The sequence below is a fragment of the Phacochoerus africanus genome, chromosome 14 (assembly GCF_016906955.1).
Source record: "Phacochoerus africanus isolate WHEZ1 chromosome 14, ROS_Pafr_v1, whole genome shotgun sequence".
In the NCBI taxonomy this organism is placed as follows: domain Eukaryota; kingdom Metazoa; phylum Chordata; class Mammalia; order Artiodactyla; family Suidae; genus Phacochoerus; species Phacochoerus africanus.
In genome coordinates, this window is record NC_062557.1 from 20,874,368 (window position 1) to 20,893,054 (window position 18,687).

Sequence of the window (18,687 nt, forward strand, 5' to 3'; positions counted from 1 at the left end):
GGAATTTTGGTTTTATTCGTGATAGAAACGGCAACTTTACTATCCGAGGTGTGTGCACACACGCGCGCACACACCCACCTCGGGGTGGACTCTACCATCTGCCCCGACCCCCACCCACCCGTGGCGGGTGGGGGTCGGAGGGGGACTCTGGGTTTGGCTACATGAGCTTGTATGTATGTCAGATGCATTTAATTTTATGAGAGGTGTGTGTGTTTCTGTATGTGCATCTTTGTGTATATGCACCTCTCTTTGTGATGCCGTTGCCGCTGTGTGGCTGTTGTATTGCACTGTCTGTATGTGAATCTGCAGGGATTCGCATGTCCTGGCGTGTCTGTCCCTCTGGAGATACATGATCTGAGTGTGTCTTTGTTGATCTTGCATGTCTATGTGTACATGCGCCATGCTCATGCGTGGCCTCTGTGCCCGGCCCTTGGCCAGCAGGGGTATCTACCTGTCTCTGCATGGGTACCACCTAGGTACATGCACACATCAGTGTGTGCAGACAGACTCACCATGGGGAAATGTGTGTAAGTGTGTACCTTGGCGTCTGTGTCTGTCACTATCTGTGTGGGAGCCTGTGGACCTCAGGATGCGTGTCCCTGTGCTCTTTAGTGCATGTCTTTCCCAGTGATGGCAAAAAAGCAGCATGCAGTTTCCCCAGATTCTCTCCTGTGGGTGGTAGGCAAGGTGGTTATTTCATGAGACACCTGCCCTGCACCCCTGCCCCTGTCTCGCTTGGACCCCCTGGGGGTGGCGTCTTCTCCAACAGTCAGTCCGGTTTGTTCCTGTTTAATCTGTGCAACAACCCACCTTCTCAAGGCGGCCAACCAATGAGCTGTGGGTCCTGGCTGCGGACCTCTGGCCAGGGGAAGGGGGACTGCTCTGAAACAGAATAGCCTGACCCTTTGGGGGTGCAGAATTCTAGACCTGTCAGGTGGTGGGTGCCATCCTGGGACAGGTGCGGGGGCTGCAGTATCTCCCTTCATTTGAGTGTACCCACAAGCCAGGCAGTCCCACGTGTGTGTGCATGTGCCGTGATTCATGCGTCATCCCAGAGGCCCTGGGGCCAGGGTTCACGGTGAGTGTCAGAGGCAGATGGTGGGCGGCACAGAGCAGTGCTGTGGGAAGGGTGCTGGAGCGGGGGGAGCTTCTAGCAGCCCCCAGGAGGCCCTGATTTCAACATGTGCCCTAGGCCTTGAGTGAGTGAGGAGTGTCCCCAATTATATAGGAGCTGGAAGGCATTTCTGGGTGACTCTCTGCTGACTGGAAGGGGAGACAGGGTCACCAAGTGCCCTGGCATCCCCTCTGCAAGTGGCCTCCACACTCAGCTGCTCATTTGATCCCCAGACTCATTCCTGCCCTGGCCTTTCCTCCTCTCCTGGCTGTAATTCCCACTTCACAGGTGAGGAAACTGAGGCTAAGTGTTGGGCTGCCAAGGCGTCAGAGTTCAATGTTACTGGAGCTCCATGGTGGGCCTCCAGGTCTGGAAGGGTGGGGGTGCCACAACCCCACATTCCTCCTGCAGGGAACCCACACAGGGGTGAGGGTCTCCTGTGCTTTCTGAGAGTTCTAGGCAGAGGTCACCCCTACACCCACCCCATTTCTGTCACCCCCCTTACAAACAACTCATTAGACGAAAACACTGATTTCCCAGCTCAGCTCTCTCCTAAGATTCCCCACGAAGCTGCAAAGCCAAAACCCCCAGTATTCACTGTAGAACCTTCCGTACCTCCACTCTACCTTGACCTATGAGAACTTGCACTGAACTTTGAACTTGAAATGGTTCCCCATGGCTCTGCCATTCCCACTGCTGGAATGCCCTTTCCCTGGTAAAAATTTCACTGAGCCGTTCATGAAACCTAATTGCCTCTCCAGGCTGATGACCTTCAGCTAACCACCTGCTCCCCTGTGATCCCAAAGCATTCTGCTCATCATTTTCGGTACACTTGCGGGAGGACTTCCAGCGTGTAGCCTCCCTAGCGCTCCACCCTTCTCTCACCTTCGAGCTCTCACCTGTGAGCTCCTCGAAGAACCCACGGATCCTTGTAATGAATGAATGAATGACTCCCATCCGCCTTGCTTCCCGCCGTCTAACCTGATTCCTTCCTGCTGCTGCGCACGTGGCGGGGGAGGGTGTGACTGATGCCGGGCTAAGCTAAGTGCACGCAGGGCCAGAGCGGCCGGCAGGTGCGCCCGGCTGCCGGAGCCCCGGCGTGGGCGGGGGCGCCACCGCCCCGCCCGCGACCCCGGCCCGCGCTGCTGCTGGCGCCTCTTCGCCCCGGTTACCGCTAGTGGCTGCTGTCGCTCAGTGGAGCCCAAGGAGACCGCGGCCAGAGCGTCCACTGGGCAAGATGGTGGCTCCCGAGTCTCCGTGAGTGTGCGGGCGGGGCGGTAACTCCCGGCCGGGCGGGGCGCCCCCTCCCGGAGCCGCCGGGCAGGGGGTGGCGAGGGGGTGGGGGCCCTGCAGGCGAGGCGGCAGAGGGTGGTCAGGCAGGACCCATCGGAGGGCTCCTCCACCACGCGCCCCCCAGAGGAAGTTCCCCAGTCCTCTGCATCCCGGCCTCAGGAGGATGGGCCGGGGTGTGGGGCAGGGAGCCCCGATCTCACCCGGCTGCCAGGGGCGGGGCAGCCCGCCCCTCCTCTGCCGGCAGCGTGGACTCCTTTTAGTGAGGTTCCAATAGGAAGGAACCCAAACAAGCCTGGAGAGGGGACTGGGGACCATCATCCTGGGACCAAATAAATATTCTGTTTGAGGCTTACTTGCAGGGGTGGAGTGGGGGGCCAGGGACCAAAGTATGAATGGCCCCAAGGGGCCCCTCAAATTGTCCTGCCTCCCATCCAGCTGGCCAGGGTGTGGAGGGGTATGAGGCTCCCGAGTGTGTGACAGGTACACCCTCCTGGTCAGCCTTGATCACATAGCCATGTCTTATTTACACCCCCCCAGCCTGGTTCCCTCAGGTTGAAGTGGGAATGTCGATGGCTTTTGTGCCTTGTAGAGCATCGCTGTTCAGTAGACCTTTCTGGAGTGATGTATGTGTTCTCTCTCTGGGCCGTCTGATAGAATAGCCACTAGCCACACGTGGTTATTGAGAACTTGAAATGTGGCTAGCGCAACAGAGGAACTGAATTTAAAAATTTAAAACTCTAGGAGTTCCTGTCTTAGCTCAGCGGGTTAAGAACCCAACTAGCATCCATGAGGATGCAGGTTTGATCCCTGGCCTCACTCAGTAGGTTAAGGATCTGGCCTTGCCATGAGCCATGGTGTAGGTCACAGATGTGGCTTGGATCCCACGCTGACGTGGCTGTGGAGTAGGCCGGCAGCTGCAGCTCTGGTTCAACCCCTAGCCTGGGAACTTCCATATGCTGGGGGGGTGGGGGTGGGAGTGGAGAAAAAAGGAGAGGAAATTGAAACTCTCTAATAAAAAATTTAAATTAATATCAAATTGCCACATGTGGCAACCCTATCAGAGAGTGCAGTTTCAGAATTTCCATCTTCTCATGCCTCCTCCCTGCCAATTCTTTTGTTTTTTTTTTTTTCTCAAAAACATCCTAGGTCTCAGTAGTTTTACCCCTCTGCCGAATGGGATGGCTTCTGGGTGCAGGAAAGACTGACAAACTTCCAGAAACGTATCACCTTGGCTTTGCACCTCCTCCCCATTCTAAGATCCTTTGGGTGGTGGGCTGGACAAGGTCAAAGAATCATGGGATCTTGGGAGGAAAAGATGTCAAAGGCAGCTGTTTGGCCACCCAGCAGCGCCCAAGCACCCCCCCCCCCAATTGCTCTCTCTGCCTGAAAGCTCATGCTTCCTCACTCGTTTACTCCTCAAATCTTGTGGAGCATCCGCCAGGCATGGTTCTTCTCTGGGGTCCAGATAGGAACAAGTTAATTACCTTTCCTGCCCTCAGGGAAATTGTGGGGAGTGGGGTGGGGAGGGGTGGACAGCAGGAGTGCCAGCAACTGCACAGAAATAAGCAGATCTGCAAACTTTGGGGAGTAGGATCAAACAAATAGGGGTGGTGACAGAAGAGAAGGGGACTTGTTGGGAAAGGATGATGAGAGAAGCCTCCCCTGAGGAGGGGACTGTTATACGAGGACCAGAGGGGAAGTGGAATAGGCAAAGCGTTGGGAACCAGGGTGAGAGCATTCTGGAATAAGGCACAGCATGTGCAAAGGTCCTGGGGATGGGAACCTGGCACTCCAGAGGAACTGAGAGAAGGCCAGGGAAAGCTAGAAGGGGAGGGACGCACAAGTGGCCCCCAGAGAGGTCACAGGTGCCTGGGCACTCAGCAGACCTTGAAAAGGATTCTGGGGAATTCCCTTGTGGCTCCGTGGTTAATGATCCCAGCTAGGATCCATGAGGATTCGGGTTCCATCCCTGGCCTTGCTCAGTGGGGTTAAGGATCCGGCATTGCCGTGAGCTGTGGTGCAGGTCGCAGATGCTGCTTGGATCCTGAGTTGCTGTGGCTGTGGTGTAGGGCAGCAGCTACAGCCCTGATTTGACCTCTAGCCCGAGAACTTCCATATGCCATGGGTATGGCCTTAAAAAGCAAAAAAAAGGAAGGAAGGAAGAGAGAAAGGAAGAAAGGGATTCTGGTGTTGGCCTCAGAGCAATGGGCTCATGGTGGTGATGTGTTTCAGGAGAGTGTGGGGGTGGGTGGGCAGGGTTCTGGCCAGAGCACCTCGCTAGTAAGATAGGCCATTTCCTGAGCAGGGGAGCCTTCAAGAGAAGAATACTTTGTAGGGAGGGATGGATCCAGGCGAGATCTGTTTAGAAAAGCCAGGAAGGCAGTTGGATGCAGAGCACAGGCACCAATACCGCAGCTCACAGCAATGCCAGACCCCTAACCCACTGAGTGGGATTGAACCCGCAACCTCAAGGATACTAGTCGGGTTTGTAACCCACTGAGCCACAATGGGAACTCCACTCTTTTAAACAACCAACTTTTGCTGAGAGCCATCTGCATGCCCAGCCCTATCCAGGGACTTAAAGGTACAAAAATGAACAGATGTGGTCTTGGCCTTCCAGGAACCAAGTGCATAGACAAACAGAGCATCCCTGGCATTCACCACATCGTGATAGGGAGACTCATGCGTAGGGAATTATGGGAGACTAGAGGACAGGTACCAGTGCACGTGAGGGGAAGGGGGATCAGAGTGGTAGAGGGGATACCTGAGAATGGGAAATAGCCAGGGAAAGAGGATTGAGAATTCCAGGCACAGAGGTTGGAGCAGGAGCAAAAATAACAGTAACGGGGGGGGGGGGGCATGGTAAGCCTTTGGATTTCGTTGAGCAGACCAGAGTGGGGGAAGCTCTGGAGGTGTCCAGAGGTGGGGGAGGGAGTGCCTTGCTGGCTCCTGGTGAGGTGTGTAGACTTGGGCAATGGGACGCCACTGATGGGGGGCAGGAAGCGAGGGAGTGACATAGCTGGATCTGTGTGTGGTCTTCCGTGGCTGCTACGTGAGGGATGGATTTTGGGGAATGACTGCAGAGGCAGAGGCCACTGCATAATCCAGGTGAGATGGTGCAGACCAGGGTCTCGGTGTGGCTGGTAGGGCCATGAGGACTTGGGTTCTAATTCTGCCTCAGCCACTTACTGCTTGGGAAGCCTTGGGCAAGTCAAAGTCCCTGAGCTTCCGTTCCCTCTGGTCCTAAGCGAGGACCATACCATCCTCAGAGGGTACTTGCGAGTCTAATCCCGATCTCCTGATGGAGTCACCACAGAGCACCTAGCGCGGGGCCTGACTCAGGCCACGCTCCTTGAATGGTAGTTACTGCTGCTGGTATCAGGAAATGTGGAGATAAGGGTTCAGGTGTGAGAGACCATTAGGAGGCAGAGTTGGCTGGACTTGGCCATCAGCTGGATATGACCTTCTGGTTCTGAACTGCTCATCCTTGCCTTGTGCCTTGGGGTGGTGGAGAGGGAGGGAGGGAGGTAAAAGCAGCCAGCGGGTCTGGGACCCAGCCCCCACTTCTGGGCAGCCCTTCCTACACCCGCACTACTGGTGTGTGTATGTGAGTGTGCTCTTGTGTGTGTTTGGGAAGGGGGGTGCTCCAGAAAAAACCAATCCCATCCCTCTGCCCTGTGCTGCTGGGAGCTCAGCTTGGTTCTCACTTCCTTCTGATGACATAAATGACTATGGCCTGATGGCACCAGTCATCCTTTGAGTGAGGAGCCAGGAGGTCTGAGTATTAGTCGACCTGAGTATTGAGGAGCCTTGAGAACCACTGTCTCCAGGACCCAGCCCCCACCTACCCACATCAAATGTGGTTGCATAGATGATGCCCCTCTCTCCAGCTCTGAGTCCTGCAGTCAAAGCATTCAGTGCTTTGTCCTGGGCGGAGGGAGACTTAGATGGGGCTGAGGCTCCCACACCACCCCCCTCTGGATAACACTCTATGGCCTATTCCCAGGAGCCCTTCCCCACTGGGGCCAGTCCACCCCGGAACCAGGGAGTGCTGTGTGGCCACATGAACCCCCAATGGACCCCCTAACACCTCTCCCTTGTCTCTTTCATCTCCAGTCTCCCACCGGCAGAGCAGAAATAAACTTTCCTGGCTAAGTTAGATGGATGGTCCCCATTAGCCCGGAAGGCGGGGCCCCTCCTCCTGCCTCCCCACCCATTCCCCTCGTCAAGGGAGGGGCCTCGGTGTGCGGGGGAGGCTGGGGAGCGAGAGCCCTTGGGTGGGGGTTGGGAGCGCCCTGCCCCTGGAGCTGGAATGGTGCCCCCCGGGAAGAAACCAGCCGGAGAGGCTTCCAACTCCAACAAGAAGTGCAAGAGGTACTTCAACGAGCACTGGAAAGAGGAGTTCACCTGGCTGGACTTCGACTACGAGCGGAAGCTGATGTTTTGCCTCGAGTGCCGCCAAGCCCTGGTGCGGAACAAGCATGGCAAAGCGGAGAACGCCTTCACCGTGGGCACCGACAACTTCCAGCGCCACGCCCTGCTGCGTCACGTGACCTCGGGAGCCCACCGCCAGGCTCTGGCCGTCAACCGGGGCCAGCCCCCTTTTGAGGGCCCGGCAGAGGGGGGCGGGGCCTGCCCGGGCCGGGCGACCACCCCCACCCCCAGGGGCGTCAAGGTGGAAGCAGACCCCGCCAAAGTGGCGGTGCTGACCACGGTGTACTGCATGGCCAAGGAGGACGTGCCGGACGACCGCTGCGCTGCCCTGCTCGAGCTGCAGAGGTTCAACCTGTGCCAGGCGCTGCTGGGCATGGAGCACAGCAATTACTACAGCCCCAGGAGGGTGAGGGACATGCAGGTGCGTGGCAGCCAGGGCTGTGGGGGAGGGACGGAGGAGGGAGGACATGGAGCAGTCTGGGCACACCACCAGCATGCCAGGCCCCCGGGGCAGCGGCCAAAGCACTTCATTCACACCTTGGCCCATCAGAGCCGTCACTGAGGGCATACTGGGTGCCAGGCCCTGGGCCAGCTGCTGAGTGCACGACAGTGAAGAGGCCAGACCAGGCCCTGTCCTTGGGGATTCAGGGCCTCTCCCCTCACCACCTAGGCCAGAGGTTGCAAATCGGTGGCCCAGGGACATGATTGGCCCGCAGATGTGTTTGGGTGGTTTTCACGGTGTCTTTGAAAAACACCTCCAAGTATGAAAAAAAAGCAAAAAAAAGACAGGGAGTTCCCCTTGTGGCTCAGTGGGTTAAGAGTCTGACTAGTATCCATGAGGATTTGGGTTTGATCCCTGGCCTCGCTCAGTGGGTTAAGGATCCAGGATTGCCTCAAGCTGTGGTATAGGTCATAGATGCAGATCAGACCCAGTGTTGCTGTGGCGTAGGCTGGTGACTGCGGCTCTGATACAACCCCTAGCCTGGGACGTTCCATATGCCAAGGGTGTGGCCCTAAAATGAGGAAACAAAAACAAACCCCCAAGAGATTACACTTAAAAATGTGGCTTTGTGACTTCTACTGAAAAGCTAGATCCCGTGCAGTCAGGGCATGGAGTGCCAGAGTTGGAGAGCAGGGCAGGGGATTTCACTTTGGTTTAATCCCTGGCCCATTTCAAGCTCAGTATCCCCCATTGGCCCCTGAGGGTATGCACTCTGCAGCTCTGCCCTAGCTACTGGGGCCAGTGTAGGGGTTTCGGGGAGTTGAATCTCATTCTGCGGAGAGATGACAGACATACAGCATCCAGCTGGGGCCCTGTGTAACTGGTCGGGAGTCGGGAGTGAATGTGTCTCTTAGTTAATCCCTAAGTGGCAGAGCAGAGGGAGACCCCGAGGAATAAGGCAGACCGGGGCGATGCCACAGGAACACAGACAAAATGCTGCAGAATCTTTATGGTTCCCAAAGCATGTTTATATTTATAAGCACAAACATACTTTTTAAAAAAAAAATTTTATTTTAAGCCCGTACCCAAGGTATGTGGAAGTTCCCAGGCTAGGGGTTGAACTGGAGCTACAGCTGCCGGCCTACACCACAGCCATAGCAATGCGGGATCCAAGCTGCGTCTGTGACCTACACCACAGCTCACGGCAACACGGGATCCTTAATTCACTGAGCAAGGACAGGGTTCGAATCCACACCCTCATGGTTACTACTTGGATTCATTTCTGCTGCACCACAATGGCAACTCCCACAAATATCCTTTTAGGGAGATTGGAGACAGGTATTAGCCTGGTTTTAGAGCCAAGGAAACTGAGAGGAGAAATCATTTGCCTAAGATCACACGGTCTGTACATGGCAAAGTTAGGACTGGCCCCTAAAGTCTATCTGACCCCAAGGCCGATGCTCTTTCTGTCACCCTGTCCTGCCTGCCTCCCCTTCTCTGGACAAGCCTAACTCTGTCCTCCCTCCGTTTCTCCCCCTGGCTCTCCCAGGTGGCCATTGCCAGTGTCTTGCACGCAGAGGCCTGCCAGCGCCTGAAGGCATCCCCGTATGTGGGGCTGGTGTTGGATGAGACCAGGGACTGGCCCGAGTCCCACAGTCTGGCCTTGTTCGCCACTTCAGTGTCCCCCTGCGATGGCCAGCCTGCCACTACCTTCCTGGGCAGTGTGGAGCTGCAGGAAGGCGAAGCCACTGCTGGCCAACTCCTGGACATCCTGCAGGCTTTCGGCGTGTGTGCATCCAAGCTGGCCTGGCTCAGCTCAAGCCTCTCCAGTGACCGCCTGGGGAGTGTGGGCCCACAGCTCCGGGCCGCCTGCCCGCTGCTCACTGAGCTACACTGCCTCCCAGGCCGGACAGATCCCAAGCCCCCTGCCTACCTGGGTGAATATGAAAGCGTACTGGATGCCCTATTCCGCCTCCACGGTGGCCCCACTTCCCACGTGGTCCCTGAGCTCCGGGCGGCATTGGACCTTGCAGCTATTGACTTGGCAGGACCACGGCCAGTGCCCTGGGCTTCCCTGCTGCCTGTGGTGGAAGCAGTGGCTGAGGCGTGGCCTTGCCTGGTACTCACATTGGAGGCCTCTGCTCCAGCCTCGCCTACAGCCAGGGCACTGGCCCTTGCCCTGCGCCAGTTCACCTTCGTGGCCTTCACCCACCTCCTGCTGGATGCCCTGCCCTCTGTGCAGGAGCTCACCCTTGTCCTGCAGGCAGAAGAGCCAGACTTGGCCTTGCTGCAGCCTCTGGTGATGGCAGCCGCAGCCTCGCTCCAAGCACAGCACAGCTCAGGTGGGGCTCGCCTCCAGGGCTTCCTGCGGGAACTGGCTTCCTCTAGTCCTGACTCAAGCCACGGGCACTGCACGTACCGCGGCGTGGAGCTGATCGGCTACTCGGAGGTTGCGGTCCAGGGCTTGGAGAGGCTGCGGGGAGCCTTCCTGGACTCCATGCGGAGGGGGCTGCGGGACTCCTACCCTGGGTCCTCGCTGGACGCCGTGGCCGCCTTCGCAGCGATCTTCGACCCCCGCCGCTACCCACAGGCCCCCGAGGAGCTGGGCACGCACGGCGAGGGGGCGCTGCGGGTCCTGCTGCGCGCTTTCGCCCCCGCAGTGGTGCGCCAGCGGGCACTGGGCGACTTCGCGCTGTTCAAGCGCGTGGTATGCAGCCTGGGGAGGCTGGGCCCGCGGGCCCTGTGCGCCAAGCTGGCTTGTGCGAGCTCAGAACTGCACGAGCTCTTCCCCGACTTCGCCGCCCTCGCCGCCCTGGCCTTAGCGCTGCCGGTGGGCGCGGGCCTCCTGGACAAGGTCGGCCGCAGCCGGGAGCTGCGGTGGTGGGGCCCAGGCGGGGCTGGAGAAGGCCGGGGCGGCCCCGCGGTGAAGATCGCGGTGGATGGGCCGCCGCTGCAGGAGTTTGACTTTGCACTGGCGGTGGAGTTCCTAGAGAGTGGGTGGGATGAGGGGCTCCTGGGCTCGCAGCTCCCGTGAGGGTGGCCTCCTCTCCTCTGTCCAGCCAGCCTGGGGCCCTGGGCAAGGGCCCAGCTGGACCTGACATGCTGCACCCTAGCTGACCTGCTAACTGTGGCCTCCCACTCACCTTCCCTGTGCTGCTTCTGCTCCAGGCTGAGCACCCACTCCGGCCGCTGTGGAGGAGGGGCTGGGTCAGGGAGCTAGGGCCCGTGGGCAGAGGTGCCAGGGTCTGAAGCACCCTAAATACCACTCCTGACCTTCCCAGAGTTTGGTGGAGAGTATCTCACCCTTTCCCCTCTGAACGCAGCCCAAGTTTTGGCTCTCGAAAAGCTGAGGGGTCTTGGTTGGAGAGAGGAAGGCTGGGTCTCGGCAGTTGAGGGGTTGAAGAAAGGAGAATGGGCCCCTGCCTGTTGGCCCCATTCCTAACAGCGTCTCTCCTCTTCCGAGATGACTGGAGAGCAGACGACTGTCCTTGTTTTGGACACACAGCACAGCACCCTCTCTGTGCACAAGCTAACAGTTCAAGGGAGGTAGCGGTGCCTTCCCCACCAACAGGCTGCCTGAGGCTTTTCTGTAGATGGCCCTGTATGTAGACATATGTATCTATAAATGTAAAATACATCCAGCCCATCTTTCAGAGTGTTAACACACAAAATCTAAAAGGACTTCTTTTGGTGTTGCAGTGACAGGGTCCTCGAAAGTCCCGAATGGTCTGAATTTATTTCTCATTTTTTTCTTCCTCGAAGTCTGGTTGCTCTCCAAGTTCCTAGACTTGCCCTGCCCTCGCTTCAGACCCTTGAGACCAAAGACTATAAAAACCACTGTGCTGGACCGGCTGCCTCGGGGTCCAGCCTCAGGCCTGACCCAGGGATGTTGGAGGGCTCTTTGCCTCCTGGGGGAAGCGGCAGGGGGCCTGACCTGGGCTGGGGGATGCAGCCCTTCAGATTCTAATGGGTTTCCTGTCACTGCTGTCAGCCCTTGCTGTGAACGACCTGGGGATCTGTAGCCAGTAGGTAGTGAGAGGCGTGGGGGCTGGCCTTTCCCCAGGCCTCCCGGGTCTGGGTTTAATTTGCAATAAAGTGGAAACCCAGTGCGATATGCAGTCTCCATGGTGGTGTGTGTGTCAGGGGCTTGGCCTGACTCCCGTTCGGGGTTCATTTGGGTCCTTCAGCTGCTTCTGTGGGGAGAGGGACCATCATCCTTCTGGGCTGGGAGCCTGGAACTGTGGATTCTCTGCTTCTGTTCTCCCCGGTTGTGGAGAGGAGAAGCATAGAAATGGGCTGTAATCGCCATGGGCCTGGCCAGTGCTACTTTGTGAAGAGGAAGACAGGACCTTCTGGCCTGGCTCCATCCACACCCAAGACGCCCGTCAGCCTCTTGTTCTGGCTGCAGAGGGAGGAGGGAGCCCTCGTTTCAGACCCTGCCCTTCTTCCTCCTGCAGCAGGCCCGGCCTCCGGCGTCCCCAGCCCCCTGCTGGCCTCCCTGCCCCTGCCCACCAGGCCTCTGCAGCCCCCGCTGGACTTCAAGCACTTGCTGGCCTTCCACTTCAACGGCGCCGCCCCGCTCACTCTCTTCCCCAACTTCAGCACGGTACGGGCTGGGCTGGCGGGTGGGGGCATGCAGCCGAGCTTGGGGCGGGGGCTGGGAAGGGGGGTACAACGAGGAGGAACAGCCCCCAGAGTGACCAGGTGCTCCCCAAACGGAGCCACCAGGGGGTTGGTGTCACCCCCTCCCATCAACAACTGTTGGGCCCCGAGGGCCTGTGTGCTGCAGTTTCACTCGGGCTTTTGTGCAGGGACAGCAGATGATCTGTGTTTGTGTGTGTGCACTTGAGGCGGGCCTTTCTGATTTAGTGTGTATCTCTGTAGGACTTTGTGTGTTATTCGTGAGTGTGAGTTTGTGTGTGTGTGTGTGTAAACTCTTCGTGCCTTGGTAGTTGTCTGTAATTAGTGTGTGATTAATATGTGCCTGTGTGTCTGAGAGTTTTCTTATGTCCTTGTGTGTAAGTGTTTGGTGTGTGTCTGGCCTGTGTGTGTGTGTGTTTGCTTTTTAGGGCCACATCTGTGGCATATAGAAGTTCCCAGGCTGGAGGTCGAGTTGGAGTTGCAGCTGCCGGCCGACACCACAGCCATAGCAGTAAGGGATCCGAGCCGCATCTGTGACCTACACCACAGCTCATGGCGACACGGGGTCCCTAATCCACTGAGCGAGGCCAGAGATTGAACCCACATTCTCATGGATGCTAGTTGGATTCGTTTCCATTGTGCCACAATAGGAACTCCCCCCGAGTGTGTGTTTTGTGTGGTTGGGGTGATTATAAGTTTGCCTGTGGCTATGTGCTATTTGCCAGAATGCGAGTTGTATCTTTCTGCTTGTCTCTGTGATTTGTTGTTTGTTTATTTTCTTATTGTCTTTTTAAGGCTAACCCACGGCACATGGAGGTTCCCAGGCGAGGGGTTGAATCCGAGCTGTAGCTGCCAGCCTACACCACAGCCACAGCAATGCAGGATCCAAGCCGTGTCTGCGACCTACACCACAGCTCATGGCAATGCCAGATCCTTAACCCGCTGAGCGGGGCCAGAGATCGAACCCGCATCCTCACGGATACTAGTCGGGTTCATTAACCACCAAGCCCCGACAGGAACTCCATCTCTGTGATTTGTAACCGCCTGCAAGCTTATGTGCTGTGTGTCTGCCTGCTGGTCTGTATACATGGAAACGTGCAACTCCACGTGTGTCTGTGTGTGAATGACAAGTGTAATAAGCGTGAACTTTACTTCACTACACGAGCCATGAGGTATGTCCCCCTTTGTAAAAATTCTGAAAAGTGAAATGTACTCATGACGAGCCCCACCCCATCCAGACAAGACGGTGGGAAATTCCATCCCAGGTCCCCTTGGGAGCCCTTCCCTTCCCATCCTCCAGGGTTGGACAAAGGTCCTAAGAGCGTGAGACATTTAGGGAGGGTCCTCTGGTCTTTGATCTCCACTGTCACTTGCTGACACGCTGACTGTTTAGGCACAGAGTCCCTACGAAGGGGTCAGCACGCCATTGTCCTCATCCCTGGGGCCCTACAGGCCATTGTCCTCCGAAGTCCTGCTCTCAGCACCCCTGGCCCACCCCAACCCCCAGCCCCGGGTGCTTTCTGTTCTCAGGGAAGTTTCTGAAACTATGCTTTTCTCTCAAAGCCTCTGTTTTCTCTCAGGAAGGTTTGGAAAGTTCCTCTTGACAAGCAAGCCCAGACAACTTCTGCTTTTGGCCCAACAACCTAGCCCCTGAAGAAAGGGAACATAAAATTGTGGTTTGCTAGAAGAAAAAAAAATTTAAATAAGGGAAAGAAAAAACACACAATTGGAGTTCCCACTGTGGCTCAGCAGGATAAGAACCTGACTAGTATCCATGAGGATTCAGGTTTGATCCCTGGCCTCTCTCAGTGGGTTAAAGATCGGGTGTTGCTATGAGCTGGGATGTAGGTTGCAGACACAGCTTGGATCCCGTGTTGCTGTGGCTGTGGTGTAGGCCGGCAGCGGCAGCTCTGATTTAACCCCTAGCCTGGGAACCTCCATATGTCATGGGTGCAGCCCTAAAAAGCAAAAAAATAAAAAACACAATATTCTAGAGAAATGACCCTACTACTCGGGGAACCCTCTGGCCCCCCACTGCCCCTGGGCCGTGGCTCCCCCCTCCCTCCCAGGCCCTGTGACAGTGGCAGAGCTGGTAAAATAAGCCTCTACCTCCCCCAGCCCACAGGGCCAGCACAAGACTGGGTTCTGGGAAAGGAGGTTCCACATTCCCTTCTCTGCTTCTCTCTGCCCCCAGCTCTGTTCCAACAGTGGTGATTCTCCCGAATGAGGCCAAGAGGGACTAGTGGGGCGGCAGAGATGCCGGGACGAGCAGCCCCTGGGTCCTGTTTCTCAAGACCATGGCGGTCACCCTGGCCCTCCCCCTGCCTCCAGTCCGGCCTAGGCTGGCAGGGACAGTCAGCCAGGGAAGAGGCTGTTGCTTTTTTTAAAACTCCACAGGCACGGGAACGTTCTCCCTATGGGCCGCCCTCTGCCCTCCTCCACAGTCTGTGGTTTGGGACATTTTGCCCTGACTGCCCCCCCACCCCCCGCCTTACTGCGCTGACCCCAGAGTTCTTGTGCCCTCCCACCCCCTTCACAGATGGACCCAGTCCAGAAAGCTGTCATCAGCCACACATTCGGGGTCCCCTCCCCTCTGAAGAAGAAGCTCTTCATATCCTGTAACATCTGCCACCTGAGGTTCAACTCAGCGGTGAGAGGGAGCAGGGGAAACAGGCTGGGGAGGGGGCTGGACTTCTGGGGTCTTTCCTGGAGGAATAGGGGTGGCAAAGGGACCCGGGTCCGTATTTTCTGTTCCTCGTTGCAGAACAGTCGCTCCTGGTCCTTTACTGGTCCCATCCTCTCCTCTCTCAAGATTCCTCTGCCCCTTCCCATCCCATCCCCTGGGGATTCCTGTTCCCTCTCTGTGTTCTGGACCCTTTGGCAAGAGGGAAGACTTCACTTCCCTACTCTGAGCCCCAGGGGCCACCATTAGCTCCTGGTCTGGAGCTGAGTTCTTAACACCCCTGAGAGTTCACAGGATGCATTCACGCCCATCCTCTTGAGTCTCACAAGACATCTAGGGGACGGATAGAGGCGCTCTCCTCATCCCCACTTTTCAGATGGGGAAACTGAGCCTCAGAGAGGTTAAGGGACTTGCCTGGGGCCACACAGCTGGTAAGTAGAGGGGCTGGGATTTGAACCCAGGCCTGGCTGACCCCATGGTCTGCATACTTTCTACTCTGGCCTGCCCCTAGACAGTGGAGGGGCCTCATGCTGGCCTCCCAGGGAAGGTTTACCTTCTGTCCAGACACCACAGCAGCTTGGGGAGATGCTCTCGGCAGACCTGCTCTAGGAGTTCCCATCGTGGCTCAGTGGTAATGAACCCAACTAGTATTCAGGAGGTTGCCATGAGCTCTGGTCTGTAGGTCCCAGATGCAGCTTGGATCTGGCGTGGCTGCGGCTGTGGCTGTGTCGTGGGCCGGCAGCTACAGCTCCGATTCGACCCCTAGCCTGGGAACCTCCATATGCCATGAGTGTGGCCCTAAAAAGCAAAAAAAACCCAAAACCAAAACAGAAACAAACAACAGACCTACTCTGGCAAAAGGGTCTGGGAGGGGCCACGGGGGCCTGTGTTTCCTATGTTTGCAAGCAACAAGCAGGGACCCCTAGTGTCCAGGTCAGATTTGGGGGTCCCTCCAGGCTTTGAGGTTATAAAAGTTAGGCGAGTGATAGCTGGATGGAGAGACTTCATGCCAAAGGAGGAACTTTATCTTCTTCGTGCCGGGCCTAGTATAGTCCCCGCAAAGAGCAAATGCTCAATAACTATTTGTTTTTGTTGTTGTTGTTTTTTGTTTTGTTTTGTTTTGTTTTTTGTCTTTTTGACTTTTCTAGGGCCACTCTCACAGCATATGGAGGTTCCCAGGCTAGGGGTCGAATCAGAGCTGTAGCTGCCGGCCTACGCCAGAGCCATAGCAGTACGGGATCCGAGCCGTGTCTGCAGCCTACGCCACAGCTCATGGCAACTCAGAATCCTCAACCCACTGAGCAAGGCCAGGGATCGAACCCACAACCTCATGGTTCCTAGTTGGATTCATTAACCACTGAGCCACGATGGGAACTCCCACAATAACTATTTGTTGAACGAGAATGTAAGAAAGGATGAGTGATCTGGGGTGCACAGCCCCTGAAGTGTGAGGACTGCTATTTTTCCACTTGCTTATTTATAAACCTGGTAACGAACATTCATTGAGCACCTACTGTTTGTCCCAGGCCTTTGTCATTCATGTTCTCATTTTAATTCTCACAACCCTCTAAAGTCAGTATTATTATCAGGGTTTGTGAGTGAGCAAACTAAAGCTCAGAGAAGTGAGGTGACTTGCCCAAAGATGCACAGCTAATAAGTGGCTGAGGCAGAATTTGAAGCCAGAGGCTCCTTGCCTGGGAGCTCATGTATGAGAATGTATTCTGTAAACCTCTGGGCTACACACCGGCGGTGATGACGATGGCAAGATAAGGATTCACCCTGAGCAGCCAGAACCCTGCCTCCCTCAGGCTGCCCTGCCCAGCGCAGCTCAAGGATAGGGCAGGTGCATTCAGTGAATGAACGGTGACCCTTTGCCCTCCCCTCCCCAGAACCAGGCCGAAGCACATTACAAAGGCCACAAACATGCCAGAAAACTCAAGGCTGTCGAAGCCGCCAAGAGCAAGCAGAGGCCACAAACCCTGGCCCAGGATGGGACGCTGGTGTCCCCAACCCCAACTCCAGCCAGTGGAGCCCCTGAAGAGCCGTGGAGCAAAGGTCAGTCCTGAACCTTTCTCCCCACTCCCCACTCCAAATCTGCTTTTTCTTTCTTTCCTTTTTTCTTCTTTGGCTCCCCCATGGCATATGGGTTTTTCCAAGCCAGGGATCAGATCTGAGTCACAGCTGCAACTTAACACACTGTGCCAGGCTGGGAATTGAACCTGCACCCTGACGCTGCAGAGATGCCACCATCCCATTGTGCCACAGTGGGAACTCCAAATCTGCTTTCTGACAAGGGTTTGAGCCATTTCTGTTTCCTATTGGTCTTGCTTGTATTGGTTCCTTATTGTGTTGCTTCCTTTTTTTTTTTTTTTTTGCTTTTATTTAGGGCGGCACCCACAGCATATGGAGGTTCCCAGGCTGGGGGTCAAATTGGAGCTGTAGCTGCCAGCTTACACCACAGCCACAGCAACACAGGATCCTAGCCTTGTCTGTGACCTACGCCACAGCTCATGGAAATGCCAGATCCTTAACCCACTGAGCAAGGCCGGGGATCCAACCTGTGTCCTCATGGATGCTACTCAGATTCCTTAACCGAAGAGCCATGACGGGAACTCTGCTTCCTTTTTTTTTTTTTTTTTTTGTCTTTTAGGGCCATACCAGGTGGCATATGGAGGTTCCCAGGCTAGGGATGGAATTGGAGCTATAGCCTCTGACCTACACCGCAGCCACAGCAACACAGGATCTGAGCCATGTCTGTGACCTACACCACAGCTGATGGCAACGCCAGATCCGTAACCCACTGAGCGAGGCCAGGGATCAAACCTGCATCCTCATGGATGCTAGTCAGCTTCGTTAGCTGCTGAGCCACGACGGGAACTCCCTGCTTCCTTACATACAGAAAAAGTCACACATCAGAAGTGTAGAGGTTGGAGTTCCCACTGTGGCTGAGCAGTAATGGACCCGACTAGTATCCATGAGGACACGGGTTTGATCCCTGGCCTCACTCAGTGGGTTAAGGATCTGGCGTTGCTGTGGCTGTGATGGAGACCAACAGCTACAGCTCCCATTTGATCCCCAGCCTGGGAACCTCCATGTGCCACAGGTGTGGCCCTGAAAAAAAAAAAGGCATAGAGCTCCATGGATTTTCGTGTGTCAATAGGCCAAGATGAAGACACATGTCACAAGCACCCCAGAAGCCCCTCCTAGGACCCCTTCCCAGTCATTGCCTTTGTGTTAGCATCCTAGGGTGGGGACAGCAAATGACCACAGACTGGTCATTTGTGAGAAATCTATTTACTCACAGCTCTGGAGGTCAGAAGCTGAGAACAAGGCATCCACGGGACTGGTTCCTCCTGGCGGCACATGGGGAGAGTCTGTTTCATTCCACTCCAGCTTCTGGTGGTTGCTGGCGATCCTTGGTGTTTCTCGGATTATGGATGCGTGGTTCCAAGCTCTGCCTCCTCCTTCAACCACGGTCTCCCCGGCATCTCTGTCTTCACACGCTCTTCTCACAAAGACACCAGGCATTGAACTAGGGCACCCTGGTCTATTAGGATCTCATCGTTGCTTTTTGTTTCTTGGTTTTGTTGGCTGTGCTGGCGGCACATCCAAGTCCCCGATCCAGGGATTGAATCTGAGCCACAGCCGTGACAACGCCAGATTCTTAACCCACTGAGCCACACGGGAACTCCTCAATTTTGAGTTTTGATCTTTTCTGAGCTAGTGATATATGGTACCTACTCTTTTATGATACTGGGCAGTGGCAGTCACGTGACCAGGAGGATAAACAACGGACACACAACCATCCTGTGCGCTTGTAACCCATCTGTTTTTCACATTCAGCAGTGTTCAATAAATGACACGAGATATTCAACACTTTATTATAAAGCAAGCTTTGTGTTAGGTGATTTTGCTCCACTGTAGGCTAATATAGGTGTTCTGAGCATGTTTACAGTAGGCTAAGTTAGCTATCTTAAACGCATTTTCAACTTATGATATTTTCAACTTACAGTGGGCTTATCAGGATGTAACCCCATTATAAATTGAGGAAAATCTATAATATGTAAGGGTTTTTTTTTT

At 55.7% G+C, this 18,687-nt stretch overlaps 2 protein-coding genes across 4 annotated transcripts in view; both read left to right on the forward strand.

Moving 5' to 3' along the window:
* ZNF385C (zinc finger protein 385C) overlaps positions 1-18,687 on the forward strand; it is a 39,291-nt gene that overhangs the window by 16,549 nt on the left and 4,055 nt on the right. For all 3 annotated transcript variants that reach the window (XM_047757427.1, XM_047757428.1, XM_047757426.1), the window contains exons 3-5: positions 11,741-11,889; positions 14,464-14,574; positions 16,497-16,662. In XM_047757427.1, the coding sequence (XP_047613383.1) occupies positions 11,741-11,889; positions 14,464-14,574; positions 16,497-16,662 (426 nt within the window). The remainder of the gene's footprint in view (positions 1-11,740; positions 11,890-14,463; positions 14,575-16,496; positions 16,663-18,687) is intronic.
* Positions 5,962-11,395, forward strand: C14H17orf113 (chromosome 14 C17orf113 homolog). Its single transcript, XM_047757425.1, has 2 exons — positions 5,962-7,262; positions 8,833-11,395. The coding sequence occupies exons 1-2, from the start codon at positions 6,720-6,722 to the stop codon at positions 10,315-10,317; spliced, it is 2,028 nt and encodes a 675-aa protein (XP_047613381.1). The 5' UTR covers positions 5,962-6,719; the 3' UTR covers positions 10,318-11,395.

What these genes read in the sequence shown, in the direction of transcription:
- C14H17orf113 (XM_047757425.1), top strand. Translation starts at nt 6,720, where the DNA reads ATGGTGCCCCCCGGGAAGAAACCAGCCGGAGAGGCTTCCAACTCCAAC. An exon ending in GGAGGGTGAGGGACATGCAG is followed by an intron (nt 7,263 to 8,832) that starts GTGCGTGGCAGC and finishes TGGCTCTCCCAG; the next exon opens with GTGGCCATTGCCAGTGTCTT.